Source organism: Megalops cyprinoides, chromosome 5 (genome assembly GCF_013368585.1).
Source record: "Megalops cyprinoides isolate fMegCyp1 chromosome 5, fMegCyp1.pri, whole genome shotgun sequence".
In the NCBI taxonomy this organism is placed as follows: Eukaryota; Metazoa; Chordata; class Actinopteri; order Elopiformes; family Megalopidae; genus Megalops; species Megalops cyprinoides.
The window spans coordinates 31,367,351-31,392,522 of NC_050587.1; the positions used below are offsets into that span (position 1 = coordinate 31,367,351).

At 47.7% G+C, this 25,172-nt stretch overlaps 1 protein-coding gene across 1 annotated transcript; it reads left to right on the forward strand.

Moving 5' to 3' along the window:
• The first annotated feature begins 286 nt into the window (after nucleotides 1-286).
• On the forward strand, nucleotides 287-14,172 carry dqx1 (DEAQ box RNA-dependent ATPase 1). Its single transcript, XM_036528990.1, has 12 exons — nucleotides 287-600; nucleotides 4,124-4,482; nucleotides 5,499-5,692; nucleotides 6,384-6,771; nucleotides 9,389-9,685; nucleotides 10,431-10,530; nucleotides 11,052-11,210; nucleotides 11,888-12,079; nucleotides 12,405-12,530; nucleotides 12,685-12,875; nucleotides 13,310-13,500; nucleotides 13,738-14,172. The coding sequence occupies exons 2-12, from the start codon at nucleotides 4,180-4,182 to the stop codon at nucleotides 13,940-13,942; spliced, it is 2,346 nt and encodes a 781-aa protein (XP_036384883.1). The 5' UTR covers nucleotides 287-600; nucleotides 4,124-4,179; the 3' UTR covers nucleotides 13,943-14,172.
• The last annotated feature ends 11,000 nt before the right edge of the window (nucleotides 14,173-25,172 follow it).

The following is a 25,172-nucleotide window of genomic DNA, read 5'->3' on the forward strand; positions in this document are numbered from 1 at the left end:
TCTTTTTGTTTCGGCCACTGTTGCTGTTTATCTTCATACTAATCGCCCAAGGGCAAAACTTAAAAGCCATAAAATAAAATTGCATTATTGCATAGCAAACCTGTGTATTCTATACTATGATACATAACAGCAAGTAATATGGCCTTTTGAATTGTCTTGCAAAACGTAGGCTATATAGCTGCTTTATTTTAGACTATCCAGGTTTCCTCGCAGCCAACAACTCTGAGCTCGATCTCCGCCCGCCGACTCCGCCCTCTGTCGGTCCGACCACACCTGCGCACGGTGAGCCAAGCAAAGATGGCGGCTGCTCGGTAGTCGGACTGCTGTCAGGGCAAACCGAGTATTTCCCCGAAGTCAAAAATCACGGACTACCTGGGAGGCATAGTGGTCTGTACGGAAGGAGGCGACCACACGTTGTGGAGTGCAGACGGGGCAACGGAGTGTGATCGTGGCCGGACTCAGTGCTGTCAGAGTGTGAGTTTAGCAAAGTGTGTACCCGTACATTCAACAGTGAAGAACCGTAGGACAGACTTTGACAGCGGGATACTCCGCTCTTCCGGGGGCTTTCAGGGGTGGTTGCGGTGCAGTAATGTGTCACAGGTAAGAAGACCAAGCGGTTTTGTTTTAAGTTCTGTTTCGTCGTTGTTTGTTAGTATGTTTCGGGCTAGTTATCTATCTCGCACCCCCTTCGACAGTGTGACTATCAGCTGACACGTAGCTCCTGTTTACCTAGTAGGTCGGACACTCGACTTGACTGGAGATGGGCCAATACAATAGAGATAGCAAAAATGGGGTTATCTCACAAAGGTTTCATAGCGTTTGGGGACACAGTTCGGGATGTCGTCATTCTCCGTTTTTCGCTTGCAAGTGGTCGTTACATCATAGCGATCGCAGGCACACGCTCATCTCACGTAGATACACTTAAAGCATAAATGTTACCTCATGTTTTGTGTCATTTCAGATACCACTAAAGATGCTGTATTTTATTAATTCAGTAATACTTTACTCTTTATCCCGATGCTAACTGATATCACTATTTATGTAATTACATAGCCGTGTTTGCCAGTAGCCTAGTTGATATCTGATGCCGAACCTTTCTTTGTTGTTGCGTGCTGGCTGAGCTCCTCCCATTACAGATAGCCTACCCTACTCTACTGTATTAACAGAAAAAAGAATAATCCCCCACACTCTCCCCCATAATCCCTGTTCCCCTCCCCCACCACTTTCATCCTCCATTTCCCTTTCAACCCTCTTTCCATCCCTCCCTCTGTCTGTCCGTCTCGATTTCAAGAGCTCTGCTGTCCGATCCCGTCTTATATGTGCCTTATGCGCCGCGTTCTGCTTCCGTGCTCCGTGCTCGCCTCCAGACTCGCAGTCAGTTACCATGGTGTCAGATGTGGTGGATACAGAACGATGGCACTCCAGTACAGTCCCATACGTCACCCTCACGCCTGACCTGTTTGCTCTGTCATGTCACGTCAAACAGCTTTGTGAAGTGAGTCACCTGTCAGACGAACGTGGTACAGTATAATTTTAGACCGCAGAAACGATGCCTGTTAAGTTTTGTCAGCACAGAAGGGCAAAATCAGTACAACAAGAAACCTTTAATACATTGTCAGTAATTAACATGGTTTGTGTACATGGCATCCATCACCCAAGATAGTCTATATAAGCAAGTCTAAATAACTCATTCACAATATTCTTATTTTACAGTGATTGCTTTTTACTGTTATTCTGAGACAAAGAATTATAGCTTGTCTGTGAAGGGACATCAGGTTTCTTTAGCATATTTCCAGTGTTATTTAACACTCACAGGTGATTTAGATATTGTAGATTTTACCTCAGCAAGTTTACACGCAGTCTTCAATGACACTCATAACTTTTTATTATCTCTCTCAGACAACTGCATCTTGAAGCAATTACAAGGAGCAGCTTTGTCAGTCTTTAATAGCCAGAGAATATTCAGATCCAAGGTCAATAAAAAGCATAGACACACTAGTAAAGGTCATGTTTTAGGGAACTATGCTGAATTTCTGTGAAATTACTGACGATGTGCTATTTTATGAGTAAAGTGAGGTACTTGTCAGGGCTGGGCTGCATTATGACCCCATTATGCTCCCTTGCTCTGTACCTCCTCAGTCTGGACTGATCCCAGATCAGCACTCGGAGCGTTGTGCAGAGATTTAACCTGCCCTTCTATGACCTGGGAGCAAGAGAGTAAGGGTAAAGGTCCACCCATGTGCCTGCACGGGCCAAGTATCTCCCCGTGTACATGCAACACACGCTAATCTCAGGAAAATTAATATGACATACATACTCAGTTATTATCCGCATAGCAACAGCAATGTCGTAAAGGAGCTTATAGGCCATTCCATTCCACTTCTCAGGCAGCACTATACAAATTGAACTCTAAGGATATTCTGGGGTCACCAGCACTTGGGCAGTAGTAGAGACTGTCAGTTGAAAAGCATACTACCATATTGGGTCACAGCAGAACAGCAGAGACACAGCAAAGGCGGTTCAATAAAACCCAGGCCATGTACATGGTCAGTCCTTTATTCCAGGCCTAGTGTTAAGTCAAATTGATAAGGCAGGAGCCTCTAACTATCATTCATCTGCCTTTCACTTCTGCCTGGAGCAAGAGAGTCGTAGTCTGCTTTGGAGAGAGTGAGGTTTGCATGCAAATCTCTTGTCATACATCAACTCAGTCTCTATCTTTGCAAATGGGTGCCAGTGGCTTTCCTGAGCGTGTGAGTGAGCAGAGTCTGTTTAATGAAGGTAGAACTGACTGTGTGGATGAGTACTGAGTTCAGTGCTGTCCCTCCACATGCTCAAAGCCTTCACAAAGCATCGGAAGGGCCGCTGTCAGAACGGACGGCTATTTGAACCCCTTTGCGAAACTCCCGAGAAGCGTTCGGACGGAAAACAGCACCTACCGTGTGTTTTTCGGAAATTGCGGTCTTGTCTGTGTTAGCCGGATCCTGCTTCTTTTGTGTGCGTGCCTGTTGGGGCAATCCAGGCATTCCAGGGGAGAGTGGAATAGCGCAGAGTCGCAGCAGCTGCTGCTGGGTAGGGCCAGCTCCCCTGCACTGACCTGCCTGTGCTCCCTGTGACTGCGCAGTCACTGTGCAGGGGGGTGCACAGTCATCTCGCAACCATTTCCAGCCCACAGATGTTCAGGTTACAGTATGTGGGAACCTAGCTTGGCCTGTGTTTGCCAGGCTTAGCTGGGTGTGCATTGCCACGCTTGGGTTGGGATATGGGACACGGATTTGGATAGAAGGAGAGATACGTTGTAGACTTACAAACAGGATGGAAGTATTGAAATTTATGCAGTTCTGTTCTGAAGCATTAACATAAAAGAATTGTAAGCTGTATTTTGTGTTAGAGTGGCGTGTGTCACTGTGCCGTTACTGCTGGTTTCTGTGAATTCGCTTATATGGCTGCTTGTACAACTATCATATGCCTATACTACTAAAGACAAGGATTAATGTTTTTAACAAGTGACTCGGTGATACGAAGAAGTGAGATACACATCATGAAATATCAACAAAAACCTACTACTCCTAAACTACTCTGTTCCACTACTCCCACTCCTCCTACTACTCCTAAACCTACTATACTCCTTGCTCGTGCTGTAGCATTAGTGCTGACTGGCGCTATATCCTCATGCAGCTCACTAACCCTTCCCCTGGTCTGCTTGTAACCAGGCCTGCACCAGATGGGTAGTGGAGCTGAGCTGACACGGTTAGTGCTTTCAGGGGCTGACAAGAAGAGTAATGAAAAACACCCTTGCTCAGTGAGTCAGCCTGGTAGCAGCTCTACAGTGGTAAAGGGGTGTCTCGCTCCCTCTCTCAGGCAACAAGTCAGAAAATGACTAATTCCCACTGTCAAGTTTTACAGCAGGTGCCAAAACAGGTGTCAGAATAAAGCTGTGAGCAGTAGGGCTGCCTTTATGAGATATGTGCATACGTTTCATTCTCTCTGTCTCTGTTTTTAAATAGAATTACTTTTTATATGGTTGTTAAAGTCAGAGCTTTCAAATGTCAAGATGCCTGTCTCTCACTGTCACTCTGCCTCTTATTATTACGCTTTCTCATTCACTCTTCCTGTCTCTCCTCAGGTAATCTTCACTTACTCAGGTGCTACCCCCCGACCCCCCGTCCCTGTCCCTTATTGATGATGTCGTCTGCGCCCGCTGTCCCGGGCCCCGCCCCCTCGCTGCCGGTGGTGGACTCGCTGTCGGTCAGCTCGCTGCTGTCCGGAGAGCTGGACGAGGAGGGCGAGGGGGACGAGGGAGAGCTGGGTGACCTGGAGGTGAACCCTTACGACGGGCTCCCCTTCTCCTCGCGATACTACACCCTGCTGGAGGAGCGCAGGCAGCTGCCCGTCTGGAGCATCAAGTACAGCCTGCTGGAGCTGCTGGAGACCCACAGCATGGTGGTGCTGAGCGGGGAGAGCGGCACGGGCAAGAGCACGCAGGTACTGCGGCCACACAGTACATACACGCTTACACAGTACATACACGCTTACACAGTACATACACGCTTACACAGTACATACACGCTTACACAGTACATACACACTTACACAGTACATACACGCTTACACAGTACATACACGCTTACACAGTACATACACGCTTACACAGTACATACACACAGGCGCTTATACAGTAAATATACGCTTACACAGTACATACACACAGGCGCTTATACAGTACATACACACTTACACAGTACATACACACAGGCGCTTATACAGTAAATATACGCTTACACAGTACATACACACAGGCGCTTATACAGTACATACACACTTACACAGTACATACACACAGGCGCTTATACAGTACATACACACTTACACAGTACATACACACTTATATAGTACATACACACATGTGCTTATACAGTACATACACACTTACACAGTACATACACACAGGCGCTTATACAGTGCATACACACTTACACAGTACATACACACAGGTGCTTATACAGTATACACACACACACACACACACTTATACAGTACATACACACATGTGCTTATACAGTACATATACACGCTTATACAGCACAGACCAACATACACACTTACACAGTATATACACACACACACTTATACAGTACAGACCCAACACAGTCTTATACAGTACATACACACACATGCACACATTTATACAGTACATACGTGTACACACACACTTATGCAGTACGTACACTTATACAATGTACACACACACACACGTACGTATACAGTGCATACAGATAAACAGTGTATGCAAACTCACGCATACACACACACACATACAGTACACACACACACACACACAGTACACACACACACCATCCATGCAAGCATGTGCACACACTCATGCACACACACAGACATGCATGCACACACAGACAGAAACACACTGTGCCCATACGCACACACAGGCCCCCGAGGGCAGATGCAGTAAATCCCTGTCCCTTCCCCCCCATCTCTCCCAGGTGCCCCAGTGGTGCGTGGAGTACGCCCTCTCCCTGCAGTTCTCAGAGGGGCTGGTGTGCTGCTCCCAGCCCCACGCCACCGCCGCCGGCAGCTTGGCCCTCCGTGTGGCCGATGAGATGGACCTGAGCCTGGGCCTGGAGGTGGGCTACAGGGTCCCCCACGAGGAGGGCTGCACCCCGGACACTCTGCTGAGGTGAGGGCGCCCGCTGTTGAGCACAGAGCTGTCTCTGTCCTCTGCTGCCTTCTCCTGTGCTGCTTTTCCAGACCTCCCTTCCTCTCATTGTCAGGCTTATCTGTGGCGTTTTGTTGTTCAAATCTTGTCTGACCTGTTGCTGAGTCGGTGTGAATTGATGTTTCCTCCCATTCCTCTCCACTTCTCATGCTCCCTCACTCTTCCCTCCTCTCTCCCTCCGTCCATACTTTATCTCCCTCTTTCACCCCACTCATCATCTTTCTGTGTGCCTCTCCGTCCTACTCCTTCCCTCTCCTTCTCTCTCTCTCACTCTTCCTCCCCCTCTGTCACTCTCACTCTCTCTCCCGCTCACTCCACACTGTCCTCTCCTTGTGCCCCCTCACACTCTCTTTTCCTCCCTTTCTCCCTCTCTCCCTATCTCTCCCATTTTCCTCCCTCCCTCTGATCTTCTTTCCCTCTCCCCTCCTCCCTCTCTCTCCATCCTCTCTATTTTCCTCCACCCCTCTCTTCCACTCTCTCCCTCTCCGTCCTCTCTCCCCCCTTCTCTCTCACCCCTTCTCCTTCTCCCCCCCCCCCTCACCCTTCCTCCCTCCCTCTTCATCCTCTCTGTGTCTCTTCACCCCTCTCTCCCACTCTCTCTCTCTCCCCCCTCCTTCTCTCTCTCTCTCCCCGTGCCTCCCTCCTGTCCCAGGTTTGTGACAGACTCCCTCCTGCTGAGCGAGATGATGTCGGACCCCCTGCTGCGGCAGTACGGGGTGGTGGTGGTGGACGAGGCGCAGGAGCGGACGGTGGCCACCGACGTGCTTCTCGGCCTTCTCCGCGACGTCTGCCGCCAGCGGGAGGACTTCCGGGTGGTGGTGCTCACGGCGCCCCCGCTGGCCGCCCGCGCGGCCGCCTTCCTGGGCGACGGGGTGCCCCTCCTCGCCCTGCCCCCGCCCGAGCGCCCCGTTGCCGTGGAGACGCTGTACCGCGAGCCCCCCGCCGGCAGGGACCCGGCCACAGCCGCGTGTCACATGGTCCTCGACCTCCACCGCAGGGGTGAGGAGGGTGACGTGCTGGTGTTCCTCCCCAGCGCCCAGGTAAATATAGTGCTTTCAGTGCTTAATCCCATTGATCCTGCTCCCATTAACCTCATCAATGTGCTCAGCCTGCCTCCTGCAGTTATGTGCTGTCCACACCTCTGCTCCATCTCTCTCTCTCTCCAAGCTATTTTCACTGCTCTGTTTTCCCTCCCTCTGTCCATGCACTCCATTTTTTTTCGCTTTACTTGTGTTTGGCTCTGTGCCTGGGTTACTCTCCCTCTATCCCTCCCTCTCTGTCGCCTTCTCTCTTTTCTCTCCTCTTATCTTGGCAGATTTCTGTAGTCCTCTTTGTGTCTCGCGTTTCAGACTGGGAGATTGTGTTCTCCTTTTGTCTTCCCTTCCAAACCTATCCCTTGGTCCCTCTTTCCCCTTTTTCTCGCGTTTTTCCTCCATCCCAAGGGAAAGAGTGTATATCTATCCCCGGGTTTCTCTCCTCTCTTCCTCTCTTCCTCTCTGCCTCTCTTTCTTCCATGTCCCTCTTTCTCCTCCTCCCTTCCTCTCTCTCTCTCTCTCTCTGTTCTATAAATGCGGGGGACTGTCAGCAGCAGAAACTAGGGTTTCAGGTGTCCTGTGTGACATGCGCACACACACACACACACACACGTGCATGTGCATACACTCACTGTATTAACAAAACACGCATAAACATTTTTTATGTTACATAATTGCCCTTTTTTTGCACTGGCTTACATGTGCTTGCAGGCAAACACATGTGTATATACCCACACACACATGCACACACCCTCTTTACTAACACTGCCAAGCCAGAGATCCGTTTCAGTTATAATTCTGCTCCTCTACCTCCAGGCAACAGTAGGGTGACACTGAGACTTCATGATGGTCGACTTTTGGGTTTGAGAGCGTGAGAGCGTGAGATCGAGAGAGCAAGAGAGTGCTGTTGATCGAGTTAGCACGGTGGGGCTGGCTCAGGGCAGTGTGCAAATAAAGGCAGTGTTAAAACACAGAGAGGCACTGTCTCAGGTTTCTGTGTGCCATTATCGAGAGGGCGTGTGCTGGAAAGGAAGCAAGGAGGAAGGAGACTGGGGCAGAGGAAATAAGGGATGAAGAGAGGGAGAAAGAGAGAGAGAGAGAGAGAGACCAAGGGTTATATTATAGTGGGTGGGGTTGAGACAGATAAGGAGAGGGGGTGCAAAACTGTGAACTTCGCCCCCCTTTGAGAGCTCTGAGGATATCCCTTAAACACAGACACACCCAGACAGCCAGATAAAAGGAGAGGTGGGAGGAAAGGAGGATACAGAGGAAAGAGGGCCAGCATAGGAGGGAGTAAATGAGAAAACAGGGAGAGAAAAGGGGAGAGAGGGAGTGAGAGAGAGTTATAGAGAGAGAGAGGTAGAGCATCTAACACAGTTCTCTATGTAATGTTGCATCCATTTACACGCACAATGTTTCTCTCTTACTAAGCACGCCCGGCTGTGCTCTGTACAGCTGTCTGTGTCAGTGGGTGCTGTGCGTGCAGTTTTTTTTTTTTTGGTTTATTTTTGGAATGGCATACTCTTTGTTCTCTGTGCAGTGTGTGTGGGTGTATGTGTGTGTGTATGTGTGTGTGTGTGTGTGTGTGTGTGTGTGTTTGTGTGTGTGTGTGTTTGTGTGTGTGTTTGTGTGTGTGTATGTGTGTGTGTGTGTGTGTGTGTGTGTGTGTGTGTGTGTGTGTGTGTATGTGTGTGTGTATGTGTGTGTGTGTGTGTGTGTGTGTGTGTGTTTGTGTGTGTGTGTGTGTGTGTGCATGCGCATGCACACCATGTGTGTGTGTATATGTCTCTTTGTCTGTGTTTGTGTGTATGTGTATGTGTGTGTGTGCGTGCATGTGCGTGCACACCATGTATGTGTATGTTTGTTTGTGTGTGCGTGTGCCCACATGTGCAGTTGCTGCTTGTCATACAGTGACTCTGTTTAAGCATATGATTTAGTGGTTCTTTTGCTCTCTAGTGGCCATCCCTGTTATATTCCCCAGCACTGTATCTGGTTGGATAACTGCTTATATGAGTGTATATCGCATCCATCCTGTAGATGGCAGCACATCACTGTTTCTGTTGAATGTTATCTGTTATTGTCACCATTTTTTTCCCCATTCTCTCTGCCTCTGTTTTCCTCCTTAATCCAATCCCTAAAATCATTTTACGCATACTGAGTACAAAATCCAACCCAACAGAAGCCAAGGCAGTCAGAGAGGACGCTGAAGGTCCTTCTCACTGGCTGTCACTTTCCCGAATTCCTCAACAAAGGACGCTTCACAATAAATGTCTTCCCTGCAACTAATAAAACAGAGACGGGTGTCGTGCGTACAGAATATACTGCTGAAACTATTTTAAAAAATGATGCTGAGTCATTGAGATCTACAGCTTTATTACAACGGCAGCTGTATCGAGCTGACTGCTGCTCTGACTGACTTTGGTGTTTTGTAGAAGGATATGAGACATTTACAGCGGAATTACCCAACTCATTGAGGTTTATCTTATCCTTTACTGAGCCATATGAGAGCATGCATAATCCTGTATAATGGAGAAGAATGCTGTTTGCGAGACTGATTACTGTAAGCCTTTATCTCCCTCTGTCTCATTCTCTATCTCTGTTCCTGCTTCTTTCTCGGGTTTAGGAGATCTGTGAGTGTGGGGCTCTTCTGGAAAAGGAGTCTGTGGCTCTGAGCCCTCAGTTGGGCGAGCTGAAGGTGCTGCTGCTGTACTCGACCCTAGGGGGCGCTACCCAGCGCGTATATGACACGGGGACCGAGGGGGAGCAGGAGGGCCATGAGGGGGAGCGGGATGCCCAGGGGGTACCGGGGGCAGCAGGGGGCCCCAAGCGCAGGGTCATCCTCACAGACACCCTGGGAGAGGCGTCCTTCTCGCTCAACAACATCCGCTACGTCATTGACACGGGCGTGCAGCTCAGAACGGTGAGTGTGTGTGTGTGTGTGTGTGTGTGTGTGTGTGTGTGTATGTGCATCTGTGCGTGTGTGTGTGTGTGTTTGTGTCTGTGTGTGTGTGTGTGTGTGTGTGTGTATGTGCATCTGTGTGTGTGTGTTTGTATCTGTGTGTGTGTGTGTGCGCGCATCTGTGTGTGTGTGTGTGTTTGTATCTGTGTGTGTGTGTGTGTGTGTGCGCATCTGTGTGTGTGTGTGTGTTTGTATCTGTGTGTGTGTGTGTGCGCGCGCATCTGTGTGTGTGTGTGTGTGTGTGCGCCTGCGTGCGTGCATGTGTGCGCGCATGCGTGCACAGGTATGTTACTGCATGCATCTCTTTGTATATTTGTGTGGTTTTGTGTGACTCAGTTTTTTGAACTTTGTGTTCAGTCTTTGTACACATCTTTGTGTGTGTATGTGCATGTGCGTGTGTGTCTGTCTGTCTGTCTGTCTTTGCATGAGACAGAGTGATTGTGCCTTCCCACATGACTGTCTGTACATCTGTAAATGGTTGTCTTTGTGGCCTCCGATATGAGTGTGAGCGGGTGAGAACAGGTATCTGTCGGTAATGGACTGTCTGTTATGGCGAACTTTTAAAGTGCAAAGTCCTCATCAAATTGGATGTAGTAATAGAGAAGGTCAGAGTTTAGGGCAGAAATGGTATTTCACAGTTTGTCCAGCTACCAGTTACAGAGTACACCACCCACAAACTCTGGCTCTTCTTGCCCATCTCTCATAGGTCTACAACCCACAAATCAGAGCAGACTCCCAGGTGCTGCGACCAATCAGCCGGGAGCAGGCAGACATGCGTGCACAGAGGGTCAACAGCAGCTCTCCAGGTGGGTGAAAGGGGGTATTGGAGGGATTGGAATCGCACCCCAAACAGCACCCTCCCTTTCTGCTCCCCTTAGTAGCACTGATCTCTAATTGGTCCTCAGCAAGTAAGTACCACTGAGCTGCACACACCGCAGTTATCATGCTTTATCTTATGAGCAATGTTTAACCCAGTACGAGGTTCACTGCACATGTTTTATCACTAACCAGGTAATGATTTGACATTAAACAGTTTGATGGGCCTTATTATATTATGCTCATAGTAAAATGACAAGAGGAATAAATGAATTATTTAAAAAGGTTAGTGGAGTTTATTACCCTCAAAAGATGGTGGTCTTTGATCCAGTCAGTAGAGACGTACACTGTCTGGATGTGCAGAGAGCTGATCTGAGATCAGTAACTCTTGAGTGTTGCGGGGTTGCGGTAGGCAGTGCTGCCCAGTTGGGTTAGTGAGTAAGGGGGTGGTATTGCAGATTTTGTCTGATAACGGTTCAAAGGGCCGCGCCCTCCTCCTGCTTTCTCCCAGGGCGGTGTTTCCGGCTGTACCCTCAGTCTCTGTACGAGGAGGGCATGCCAGAGGCCCGCTGCCCGGGTGTGGCCGAAGCCAACCTCAGCCATCTGGTGCTTCTGCTGAAGAGGCTGGACATCGCCGACATGGGCCAGTGCAAGTTCCTCGACCGTCCTGGTAGGGGCGACGTCGAGCGCTCTGTCACTCATTCGTCCATTTTCCCTGTCAGTTGTTCAGCAGCGAGCATCACCTACATGTGTTGTTGAGAGGATTCATATAAGTCTGCTGCTATTCCTCCTCTCTCTGCTGTCCCAAACCTTTTGACCCTCTGACTCATTGCCACATTTCCCCTCTCCTTCTTACTTTCTCTCTCCCTATCTCTCCCCTTCTCTTTCCTTTTCTTTCTATTTCCCCTCTCTGTGTCTCTCCCTCCTTCTGTTCCCTCGCATGCTCTACATTCTCCCGCTGTTCCTCTCTCTGTCTCCTTTTTCCCCATCTTTCCCCTTATTCTCTCTCTCCTTCCCCTTGTCCTCTCACTACCATCTTTCCCCTCTCTCTCTCCCTCTCTTTTCTGTTTAAATCTCTTTCCCCCTCTCTCCTTTTCTTTCCCTTTCCCTACTATCTTTCCCTCCCTCTCCCCTCTTCTGCACTCTTTTCTCCCTCATTTTTTACAATCTTCCCCCTCTGCTCTCTCTATCTCCTTCCTCTTGTCCCCCCACTTCTATTTTTCTCTCTTTCTCTCTCCCCCTCTCCTTCCCTCTCTCTCTCCCTCCCTCTCTCCCTCTCCCTCTCCCTCTCTTTCTCCCTCTTTCTCTCCCTCTCTCTCCTCTCTCTCTCCCTCCCCCTCTCTGCAGCCCCAGAGGCCCTGATGCAGGCCCTGGAGGACCTGGACTACCTGGCCGCGCTGGACGACGACGGGAACCTGTCCGAGGTGGGCATCATCATGTCGGAGCTGCCTCTGGAGCCGCCCCTGGCCAAGGCGCTCATCGCCTCCTGCGAGTTCGACTGCGTCAGCGAGCTGCTCACCATCGCCGCCATGCTCACGGGTAACCCAGGGCAGCGCCGCCTGCCGTGTACACCAGGGCGATCCCGCCTTGGGAGGACCGCAGCGATTACCCGGGCTCGTTGGAACCGCGCTGTTTGTTCAGGAGTTTATTTCACTCATTACCACGGGTGCAGCTTAGACGCTAATTCATGTACGCCATAGATAATTAGCTCACCGCTAGCTGTGCCTATCATCGCTGCACACATACAGGATTCCCATTCCACACTGCTTACAGACACAGACACTCTGTGCACGCCGCTCTTGAGCTGGTGTCTGATTGTGAGTCTTCGGCGCGTTAACTCTTTCCGCACCCTCCCGTCCTCCAGCTCCCTCCTGCTTTGTGACGCCCCTGCCCCAGAACGAGGAGGCGGCTGCGACTCACCGGCGACCCCTGCTGCACCCGGACGGAGATCACCTCACGCTCATTAACATCTTCAATGCCTATGTCCAGCGTGAGTCTGCACACTTGGCACTTGGACACGCAATTATCGAGTCAGTGCTGATGGAGAGGTTTATATGCTGGTCTGCGAGCAGGTGTATGTGTGTGAGTTTGTGCATGCTGGTGTGTGAGTCCAGTCACTTGAGTTTGTATATATGTTCCCTTAGACAATGAGGACGAGACCTGGTGCGCCAAGAACTTCCTGAACGCCTCCGCCCTGCGACTGGCCGTCGTGATCAGGGCGGAGCTGCTGGAGGTGATGCAGCGAATCGAGTTGCCCGTCTCGCCCCCCTCCTTCGGTTGCCAAGACAATGGCAGCAACATCAAGCGTGCACTCATCTCAGGGTTCTTCCTCAAGGTTGGTGACACTTCGATGAAAGAGGAATTGTTTCAATCGTCTCCCATTCATAATGGAACACTATTCAAATTGAATTGTGCAGTGGAATATAAAAACAATGCTGATCCTTCTGCAAGCAAAATGCGAAATATGCCACCATTCTGAGACTTGTGTCACAAGGTTATGCTATAAAAAGAACATAACAATTCCTTTATGGTCAGCATTTAGCAGGTTGGTCAAAGTCGTGGTTCAGTGTCAGCCTGAGGTATCTCATATTTCCCTTCTTGCTGCAGTTTAAATCCAATTATATTTCATTTATGTGCCAAAAGTTAATTTAGTGGATGACCACTAGAGACGCATTTGTTCTCTGGTCTTTGTTGTAACTGTGGCTGCGTGGACACTGCTGATGTAACTAACGAGTGAACGGTCGTGCTCTCTCCATCTCTGTGCCTCAGGTGGCCCATGATGTGGACGGCTCAGGTAACTACCTGCTCCTGACTCACCGCCACGTGGCGCACCTGCACCCCTTCTCCTCCTACCTGTGCCGCCGGCCCCGCCCCAACCCCCCCAGCTGGGTGCTGTACCACGACTTCACCATCTCCCACGACAACTGCATCCGCACCGCCTCTGAGATCAACCCCCAAATGTGAGCCTGTCCTGCCGTCTCTCTCTCCCTCCCTGTTTCTTTGTGGCGCAAGGTATTGCATTAGGAGCTTTCTGAGCTCCCTACTGATCCATGGTGTGGCTCCATGTGGCGTCATCACACAAAAGAATGCCAGTCGGATGTGAGGTATTAATGGAATGGAGAGGTTTACTTTTGACCCCTCCTGCATTGCCTCCACCCTCTCCCTCACCACCTCTCCTCTTCCTCTGCTCCCCGCAGGCTGGTGGAGTTGGCCCCGCAGTATTACCTGGGCAACCTGCCGGCTAGTGAGGGGAGGGACCTGCTGATGGAGCTGAGGCAGAATTTGGCACCTCCAGATGAGCAGGGACGGGACGACACCGAGGGAGATGCCGAGGGCCAACACGCGGACGAGACCGGCGAGACCCGGAACCAGTACAGCACGGAGATGTGTACCCTTCAGTGAAGGACAGTGGAGAAGACCAGAGATGCTTCATGACTGAGTGGAGTTAAAGTGACTGTCAGGGTGTACCAGCTCTTCTAACACATATACAACACACTAACACACACACACACACACACACACACACACACATACACACACGCATAAAGATGTGTGCAAAGACTGAACAGTCACATGAAGACACAGTTAGACACACAATGACACAGAGACACATGCAGTCACACACCCATGCACATACACATACACACACACACACACATACACGTGGCCATGCACACACAAACACACACACAGTCTTACAGACATCCAAAAAAAAACACGTGCACACACATCCAGGTGTGCTGACTGATAGGGTTTACCAGCCCGCCTGTCATAAAGACACACACGAACACACATCTGCCTGAATGTAGTCAGGCGAACATGTGAGCACTTGTACTCACAGATGCACTTTCACGCAGACAAACAAGTGTGCGTGTACGCTCAAAAGGCACAAGCCGTGCACATAGAAACAAAATTCGTACACACGCAGACAAAAGCTCCTCCAATACACGCTCACTCTAATACACACAGACGTTGATGCATACTTTCGGTACAGTGCAATACATTGTCATGTACATGGAAGACAGGAGCTGAAATTGAACAACGTGCTACGTTCTTAAGCAGCAGGAGTAGGCCTACGAAAGGATTGAACCATTTTGAGAGGACCTGTTTTAGCCTTAACTGGTGTAACTGGACTTTAACTGGTAGAATCAAATGAACTGAACTGAATAGTTCAAAGTTCAGGTTGGATTCTTCTCACATTAAAGGAAAAAAAACATTACTAAAATCACAGAAAACTGTGATTGCAATGAAAAAAGTTTGCAAGTGTGAAACAACAACTCAAATTTATTCATAAGTAACTATTTATATGCTGAATATATGTACGTTTTACAATTTGCAGCACGTTTTTGTATGTAGTGGCAGACCAGTCTTTATAAAAGAGGAGAAGGACTAAAGAGACACAAAAAGACATAAGTGTGTATATGGCATTCATATTTGAGATGTCCCATGAACGCCCACTGCTGATTCTCACCCTGGTCACAAGGGGGCGTACCAAACTCACTTGGTGAGCAGTCAAGTCCGTCCAAAAGCAGTCAGCAAGGTGTTTACATATAAGGTACGAGGAACGTCTCTCTCTAAAGCCATCTATCATCCTAACTGACGGAGGTACGTGCCTTCTCCTTACATGTGGGCCAATGGGAGAGGGGTGGGGCGTGTCTGTGTGCAGAGGCCTGGTTCTGGGTCTAGGTGTGTCCTATTGAACCAGCCCTCTATGAACTGTCGAAAGAGTTCTGGTTCCATGCTGTGCCAGGGTCTGTATAAGGTCCGGTAGAGTGCCCAGTAGCAGGCCTGACTGGACCAAACCAGTCTCGGACTGAGTCACAGTGAAGCTTGAGGCGCAATTGTCACTGTTGGTTCTCAGGGCTTGATTATGCGAGCGCTTGGGGCTTAGTTTTGTGGCTATGAAATGCAGTTTTTGCTACATTTTGTCATCTTTTCTTCTCGTAACCTTTTGTATTTGGTTCAACTCTGACCTCTCGGTTCCACCCTCCTTGTGTTTTAACAATCAGATTTTTTGTGTTGTGGCTGATGGGGGGGGGTTAATAAAAGAAAACCCTCTCCCATCTCATGATGTCGTTTGCAGTAATGCAATTAAATTACAAATAAAAAATGGACTCCTCCTTTCTTGTTCATCTTCTGAAAACTGTCTTTAGGTCACTTTGGTAGGATCACTTGGATGTTCTTGGAGCTTGTTGTCAGTGTGAGCTTTCACTAACCTGCAGGCATCTGCTAGTACACATCATTTTCCCACATAGGGCTATCCAAACATAGTACTGTTTTAACCAACACGCCACCGGATGTAATCTTTTGAGGCTGAAATGTATTGCTGTACTGCTAATAGTTAGTGCTTATTTTATTCAAGGTTCACTCACATCAATTTTGTCATAACCATTTGGAGGAAGATGTCATAAATCTGTGCAAAATATGACAAAATCATGAAAAGTTGAACTGCATATCATCAATAACACCTAAGCAGAGAGCAACACTGCTTGCACGCCTCTATTCCCCAGACATGTTGGTGAAATCCCTTGCATTTCCTAGCAAAACAAACCATTGAAAACATAAATAATATAATCAACTGGAATATGTAAAATACATGGTATCCATAAAATCCATGTTTTCGTTCAAGGAAAGTCTTTGGGCAAAATAAAGACAGTATTCACCGAAAACTGTGTTACAGTACATTCTGTTTCTTTGTTACTGGAAACCTCGTCCAATTCAAGAGATGCAGAAACAGTTTTTTTTTTTTCCTTTCCCGGTGTTGTCTCTTCTGGGATTTCTCGCCCGTTTCTTTGAATGCGGTCCTTGACACCCGCAGGAGCGTCGCAGTTGTACAGGTGGAGAGCGCCTGGCGCTTCCGCCCCCCATCCAGCCCAGCCGAGCTGACATAGCCCGGATGAATATTTTCACGACTGGCTGGTCATTTTCTAAGGTGATATCCAGTGCCGTGACACAGGCCGAGGGATTTGGACCTTCTGCTTTATTTATTAATGCACAGAGAATGAAATCCCGAGGCGTGCAGCCGTGCGCAGTCGGGGGAAGTGAGGATCAAGGATTTTTTTTTTTGCCTGGTGTCATTGTGTGTGCGTGTGTGTGTGTGTGTGTGTGTGTGTGTGTGTGTGTGTGTGTGTGAGAGAGAGAGAGAGAGAGAGAGAGAGAGAGATAAGAAACACCCTTTATCTCACTTCTCTAACGAATTATTATTAATATACAAACAAAAAGTGCTGTTCATCACTTTATTCTTCTTTTTTAGCGAAAAGGAAATCCTTGAAAGCCTGAAACCGTTAGAGGTTCTCACCAGGATGTGAAGGTGGGGTGGCTGTGAGAAACGGTCGGTCGGTCCCGGGCCGTTTGGAACCGGCTCCGAAGAGCTCTCTTCCTTTTGATTTCGGGCAGATGCTTCCAAAGCAAACGTGTCACACGCAATCTCCCCGCGCCGGCTTTGAAGCCGCCCGCTCCCCCGTCCCTGGACCCGCGCGTGCTGAACACCTGTTTTATTCCAGGCTTTCGGATTTGGTGCGACAGGCTCAGCCGAGTGTATAATGGTCCTGTCACACTTATGTCACTTTAAGGAGCGCTAGCGGTGCTAAACGGTGGGGTTTAAGCCATCTCTCAGCGCTCATAAAGGCTCAGTCCCACAGTCCTCGTCATTATAATGCCGTTATTTTTTTTTCCTGCACATCGAGCCGTTTTGCCTGCATGCTGTGAGACGGAGAGCGAGAAAAACCTGCATGTGCACATACACGCGCGCGCATGCACGCACAAATGCGTGTCCATTTTGCTGATTGGGTTGGTTCATAATTGCCGAAACACGCAAAAAAAAAAAAAAAAAAAAAATACGACCCGTGCAAGGCACAAAGAAGTGTAGAGATTTTACAAGCGTGCATAAAAATGAAGGCCTAACAAGGGAAGGCAAACATGAGGGATAGGAGGAAAGAGGGAAGGAGCCACAGCCACGGGAAAGAGGCGGCTGGACAGGATGTGACGCTTTTCAAAAAGAGTTGAGGAAAGGTTTCCAATTACATATTTAACACTTCACTTTCTTATGTAGCATTTTGTTTTAGTGATAATCAACACTTTATGCAAAGTTGAAGATTTTAGATGTTTTCTTAAAACTGTTATTTATGATTACTGATCTGTACTTCATTAAGAATCACACTTGCAACAAATAAATACAACCATTTACTCCGGTCGTGAGATATCATAGCCTAGCCTTTGCTGGTCCACCCTGGTGTTGGAGAATAACAGTTTAGTTGATTCACAGAGCACAACAACGCAGCAGAGTGAGCTTCCTTGCTGTGTTTATTTTCAGTCACCTTGAACACAGCCAAGGTCACTTTCCCTGCTACCCGCAGCATAAACGGCAAGTCTATTGAAATGATGCAGTTCTGGCTGACGACCACTAGGGGTAGCCAATGGGTCTTGAGTGAATTCGGCCTGTGTGTCTTAGAAGTGCCGTTCTCCACAAAGACCACTAGTAGTAGCTAACGTGTCCAAATTAGAATCAACGGTGGCCTTCAAGAACGCTGTGGGCTGCGATGTGTATGTTTGCCCTGCAAATAAGAATGCGGAATGGCCTGTTTGGAATACATAAGGACAGCAGGGCCCCTAATTTATTGATTCAGCTTGGGCGCAGCACACATCGAAAGAATACAAATTAACAAAAGCAGCTCACATAAAATGCTAATAATGACGTGCTGCAAAAAATGGCAAATAATAAGGAAGCATAACTATCAATAAATCAAGGAGAGGTCACACACGGCTCTTAAAAAGGATGTCTGTTGTCTCAAAGGTCACAGTAAACACTGAGAGTCGATCGTTTAAAGTTCCCCTCTGTGGTAGCGTTGAGTTATTGTTATTATACACTAATGCACTGTTTACATTAGCCTGGCTTCCACTGCACCTTAACGGAGCTGTCCTTTTTATAGCCTCCTCATGCCTCCCAGTTATAGCTCAACCTGAGCATGGAACGGGCTCTGCAGCTTATTTCCTGACCTGGTTCTCTGCAGCCATTGCCGTACCTGTGTGTTTGTGTGTGTGTGTGTGTGTGTGTGTGTGTGTGTAAAATGAGCCAACATGGCGGTTTAAACGGCCATTTCTCCTTCTCACCTACTGCTGAAGGGCTGCTGACCTCAGAATATCTCTGTAGCTCAACTTTGCCGATACCACCTTCACCCGCATGTGCTACTGTAAATAAATGAGCAAAGTCGTTCCTCCAAATTAAGCGCTTTTGTTCACCAGGGTATGACAGTAGACATTCACAAATGCTAATTTGTCAACTGGCATGTAGAGGCGGAGTGACAGTCGGCAGCCAAAGCTGTGGAATCCTGGAACAGGTAAACCTGCAGAAAATTCAATGAGAAATGCAAATGGCCATTCCGAGTGGCTCTGAGCCAGATGCGAGCCAGGTACACTGGGATGTGGCCGGTGAGGACACAACATTACTGGCTTGAGCTGGCTTGCTCAAAGCTTACAGCTGGAGCTTCCACCTCCACCTCCTGGTGGCACATTGTATTTCCTTTTAATAGATGCAACACGTCTGAGTTGAAGACACTTAATTACTAACATATAGCTAAATCCAAAAGGTGGAAAGATGATTTGGCTTAAAATAAGGGGATTTAAGATATATTTTTTGAATGAGCAGTTATTTTAGCAGCATCCTCATATGCAAAACAATCTTGAGACAAAGGACAGTAACATTTAAAAAAAAACCTGTGTGATTAGAACAGGCATCACATAAGAATTTTTTCTGATGTTAAGAGAAGATTTTTAACAACATAATATTTTCAGTGCACCATTGTGTCTCACAGATAATAAAAAAAAAAACAAAACATAAACTAAATTCACAAATGGCATGTTCTGCCACCTCTTGTTTTGGGTGAGATGCTTTTTCCCATCAGGGCCTCTAAACTATCAAATTTCTGAGACAGAGCGCCCAGGCCAATTAAAGTGACTGTTGTTAACAGTTCTGCTGTTGTTTCGGGCTCACCAGAACATTCGCTGTGGTGACTGAAACATCACACCTATGGCCCCAGGGGGAGAAGCCCTCCTCGAGAGGCATGCGCATGCATACACGCGCGCGCATTTGTGACTGATGAGCGGAGGAAGGCTTGACCCAGTCCCCCTCTCGCGCAGGGCCTGAAGTGTTCTCACAGCGACCCTTGTCGCTTTGTCGCTACCTCCTCTTTTGTCCCTACGCCGACGTGAAATCTGATCCCGGGAGACCATCAAAAGCTCTCTCATTTGGTGTTTACAGTGCTTGTGTTCCGGCTATCACCGAATGAGATCATTTCAGCATTGGTGAAGACATCCTGTAACAGGAGCGCCAGCGCTTAAGACTAGCACCAGGAAGAACGAGAGTTCCTACTGAAGACTAGTGACAGCTAAGCCAAGGGTCACTGCTCAAGACCACTTAAGATCAGCAGCAGGTAGTCTGAGAGTTGGCACTTAAGACCAGTGGCAAGTAGACCCCAGGCTCATTCTTAAGACTGAGCGTTCCTGATTAACCCTTTCACGTGTACAGTCACACTGTTGTGATTAGCCCTTTTGCGTGTACGGTCAGACCGGTGCGATTAAAACTCTAGACTGGAAAAATTCTAGCTAACATTAGTTTTGAGGAAACTGTGATTTAACATTACAAAGTATAGCAAATGTGAGAGTGAAAACTATGAGAAGCTTAATAACGCTAATGAAAACATAATGAACCATGTAACGTAACACGCTTGCTACATAGCATAAAATAAGTATCATGCATGCAAGGGTTAAAATCAGTGACCCTGGGCTCATGCTCAAGATCAGCAGCGGGTACACCCCAGGTTTGCACTTAACACTGGTGGCAGGTACACTGAGGGTTGGGTAGACTGAGAGCTGGTATGTAAGACCAGAAGCAAGTATACTGAGAGCTTGTGCTTAAAACTGGCAGCAGGTAGAACAAGGGCATAAGACCATCAGCAGGAGGACGGAGGTGTGTGGGGGGGTGGGGAGACCACAAATGAAGAAATTGCTCATTGTTTCTGAAAAACAATTGTGATGTTAAGTTGCTCATATGTTCACACAAAGCATGGCCAGCAAGCAAAATCAAATTGCTTGCCATGATATTTGTTGCTTGTTAAGTCGCTTGATAAGAAGCTAAGTAGCCAGCCAAACATTAATCAATGCAAAATAAGCTTACCACGATAATACCTATAAGCAAGTTAGCTAGCAAGCTTAGAAGCTGTATTGCAAGCTAAGTCGCTTGCAAGGCATTAATCAGCTCTAAATTAGCTTACCACGCTGTTGCAGTGTTGCAGGTCACTCAGGGCCCGTGCACACCTGCCCTCTAAGGTATAGTATGTGGAGATATAAAGCAATGCTGAAGCAAATTTCAAAAGGTCTGTATTGATACATGTGTAACCCCTGTGAACACTGCAGCCCCTGCACTGGGTAGTAATAATTTAAAAGAAAATCACAGCACATGTTTGCATTGGTTGTGTAGTAGTGCCTGAAACCGATCCAGAACTGGACTCCTTTCCCTTTGCAGTCATAGGAACTTAAGCATGTCCAGGGAGATGTGTTGGCCACACACAAAGCTCATTTTCAGAAAGCCATGGTTTCCTCTTAGGATGACCATCATGCATGCTAAGATAAAAAAGGGGGTTAAGTAAAAAAAAATCACATGAAAGTATGGGTTCTTGCATTTCCCATTACACCCTTTACCGAAAATGCTCACTGAGATTACTGTAAGACTGAAGAGCAAGTTGGGTATGCTGAACACATGGATAGCCAGATAAAATCTTAAAAAACAAAGAAAGGTAGATGTACTAGAAAAAAGGGGCTAAATTTAAAAATCACATGAAAGTGTGGATTCTCCTTGCTGAAACTACACTCTGTGGTATGACTACAGAACGCGGTGGATATGAAAACATGGATAGCCATATAAAATCCTAAAACACAGAGAAAACACAAGAACTACCTTGCAGTTTCAACCAGGTGCATGATAACAGGTAAAGCAATAAGCGCCTAAACACTCAACAGCACTTGGATGACAATGGAAGTGGAGTAAAAAAAATAGGCAATAGACTACCTTGATGAGGGTTTCGGAGATAAACACATTGGTTTTGTTCATCCAATTCCATTATCCTCCAAAAAGGCAGCTCCCCTGGTGCAAACAGCAGTTCAGACAGTATGTCCTGTTATTTATTGTGCTCGGCTCAGATTCAGTAGTTTGCGTGTGGTCAGTCGTTAGTTAGAATTCCAGCATTTATCAGGATAAAAGTAATAGGTCACATTTAAATTAAAATGCAGCTGAAATGCATTATTCTTTTTCAGGACCTTTGACCTCATTAGTTCATATTATGGCATTAAAACACAATAGATTTGACAGGGTAACGGGGTAAGGCTATTGAACTGACAGGTGCTCAAAACAGCATCATGCTCTGCAGCCAAGGCGGCCTGTTATTTACAGTTACGGAGACGTATCTTTTCTGCGGCGCGCCGAAATTTTTGATATCAGCGCAAAACACCTGAAGGAGGCCTGGCAGGGGCTCGGCCGTGTGAAACGGGAGACGGGAGAGATGGAGGGAAGGGGAGGGGGGATGAGGCGATGGAGGGAGGCGAAGAGAGGTGGAGGGAGGCGGAGGAGATGGAGAGGAACCCGTCTGGGACCGAGCTCAGATGGCTGTCCACCACTGCGTGATGACAGAGGGACGGTGACAGCACACCATGATCGGGGGGGGGGGGGGGGGTTATTTAAACCTCATCCCCCTCCCCGTCCTGGCAGTGGCTTTTTGGGCACCAAACCCCATCTCATTCAATGCAGAGCAGAGCCCAGGATCAATTTTTAATAGAGCGTCATAGCTCTCATACATCTTTAAAGCACACTGCCTAGAGATACATATATTCCTAACCTCGCACTATAAATAAGTGATAGCTTACGCCCTAATGTAACTTTTAAAGGCCACATTAATATACTATCCTACGGTTTATCACACTATGCAGGTCATGATAGCCCTGCTCTGTGAGAAAGAATCCTCCAGAGACAGGAAAGGAGCTCTGCTCAGGTGAAGGCAGCTCTGTTGCAGTGAAAATTAAGCAGCACCAAGGGACTCTACCTGTGTCTGACAATGCTGGAAGAGGTGACGCGCAGAGCCATCGGCTTAGCAAAAGTTTTTGATGTAGCCCTCCAAACTCTATGGTGGAGGACTGCACTCTGCAGGTTCCCCTACCTCACATCCCTGTAGAGTCCCTGTATTTAACTTTGGATGTGTGTTTCAGAGGCCTTGCAGACAGAACATCCGCACAGGCTCCAAGGGGCTGGTGCTTCATCCTCTGCTGAACTGTGCCAAATAACAAAGATGTGCATCATTGTTATTTAGCGGACACCCTTATCCAAAGCGACTCGCACAGGTTAGAGTTTTTTTGACCGTTATCCATTTATAGAGCTGGATATTTACTCAGGCAATTGTGGATTCAGTACCTTTTCCAAGAACACAATGGCAGTGCCTCAGAAGGGCATCGAACCGGCAGCCTTTCAGTTACAGGCCCTGCTCCTTACCACTATGCTACACTGCAACCCATCTGCCGCTCATGCATCTTTTTGCTTACCATTCAAATGTATGTGTGTGCATGTGTGTGTTTATAAATAGTATATATGAACTATACAGGTACAGGTACAGATATATACATACATTCCGCAGCAAGGGACACAACCAAACTGAAAGAATAGCCTTCAGTTCAATCACACAACCCTCACAAAAGGAGAGATGGGGCACTGGCACCAACACACACCCACGATGGGCGAAATCCTCTCCTCACCGGTGCCAAGTCTGACACAGTGGGAAGCACGTATCCGTAACAAGGCAGACATTTACCGAGCAGGGCAGGGGAGAATTTGGAGAGCGCGGTGGAAAAAGAATTATGGAGGGAGGAGGCGATACAAGAGAACAAAAAAGAGGTGGAACAAAGGAGGGCAACTGAGAGACCGAAACTGAAACTTGTGCGGCGTCTACGCGGGACGAGGGGCTCTGTGCTCTGCGCTGTGTCCATGGAAACAGTGGGAGGACAGTGCTACTGGCCCCCATCCCCTTTCCTTTTGAGCACTTTAATGAGAGCTGGAGAATCTGGGCATACACACACACACACACACACACGCACGCACACACACACACACACACACACACACGCACACACACACACACGCACACACAGACACACACACACACACACACACACACACACACACACACACACACACACACACACACAGTCACACTCACGCATACAGTCACACTCACACATACACAGACACACATACACACACACTCAGGTACACATACTCATACACATACACATACACATACACATACACATGCATGCATACAAGCATACGCACATACACACACACACACACACAGACACACACACACAAACATATACACATATGCATCCAAACACACATACACACAAATACAAACATATAAACACACTCTCCTCTCGCCACTCACACACACAAATACACGTGCACACACACGCGTGCCCATGCACAGGCACTGGCTTTGAACAACTGCGTTTTGGTTGGTTAGAATTCCGGGGTACCTCAGAAATGTCGATAAGAGACACCCAGACAACTGGCAGGCATTTAGTTCAAAAATGCGGGTGTATTCATAGAGTAATACAGAGGGGCTTTGCTTCGTCAGAGGCTTGCCATTTGAGCCATGCCAAAAAACCACATTCTTCCTTTGGGGGGTTTTAAGGAAGAGATTCAACCAGAGGAAAGAAAAAAAAACACATGAGTCATCCTTCTAACAGGAGGGGAGATGAGACACTCAATGTGTTTTTAAAACTGGTGTGCCTCCTTCTTTGACTGTTGATCGGTTGGTTGAAGGAGGCAACCAAACAGCAAGTGGTGAGAGAGAAAGGGATTCTGAGTCGTACCTGACGAACTGTTTCTGGTTCGTTGTATTTGTTCTGGACGTCTGTCTTTGGTTCTGTGCCTGGCTATGCAGTTGTAGCTGGAACTTGCTCAGTGGAATCCTTACAAGAGGTCAGCGTGTTGCTGTGCAAGTGCAAGGTGTCTTTCTGAATGTGTCGTGCAGAAATCTGCCATGTTTTTTTTTTTAAATACACTGCTGAAGGCTGAGTACAACAGAATGGGAGCAAAGGTAAGTAGCACATTAGCCTTAGGGTTTATAACTCTTGTCTGACCTCCTCAGGCTGTGGTCACTCTTGTGAAATACGCACAGTCTCCATTCAGGTCAATCAGAAAATAACCACCAGGGAAGAACACAAGCACACATGCACATGCAGATTAACATATGTTTACTCACACATGTACTCATACACTTACTCATAAACACAAACACATACACATGCACACACACACATACATAAACACTAATGTTCATACACATACAGATATACACCATAGGACAGACTGTAGCTGATACATTGTGTTCCGCCCTTAATCTGTACTTGTATGTATCTCTCTCTCTCTCTCTCTCTCCTCTCCATACACTGGCAGCAGGATGCTCTGAGAGTTCCTCATGGAGCTTTTACAGAAGGCATTTCTCTCTAAAAGAAGATGTACTCAACGTTTTCCCGTCTCCCTGAGAGAACAATTTCCGCACATATCTCTGAGACATATGCTGTCCTCAGA

Bases quoted from the DNA above. Each gene is read 5' to 3' on its own strand.
- dqx1 (XM_036528990.1), top strand. From the start codon at position 4,180: ATGATGTCGTCTGCGCCCGCTGTCCCGGGCCCCGCCCCCTCGCTGCCG. The intron at 4,483-5,498 runs GTACTGCGGCCA...CATCTCTCCCAG, and splicing joins GCACGGGCAAGAGCACGCAG to GTGCCCCAGTGGTGCGTGGA. The intron at 12,531-12,684 runs GTGAGTCTGCAC...ATGTTCCCTTAG, and splicing joins CTTCAATGCCTATGTCCAGC to ACAATGAGGACGAGACCTGG.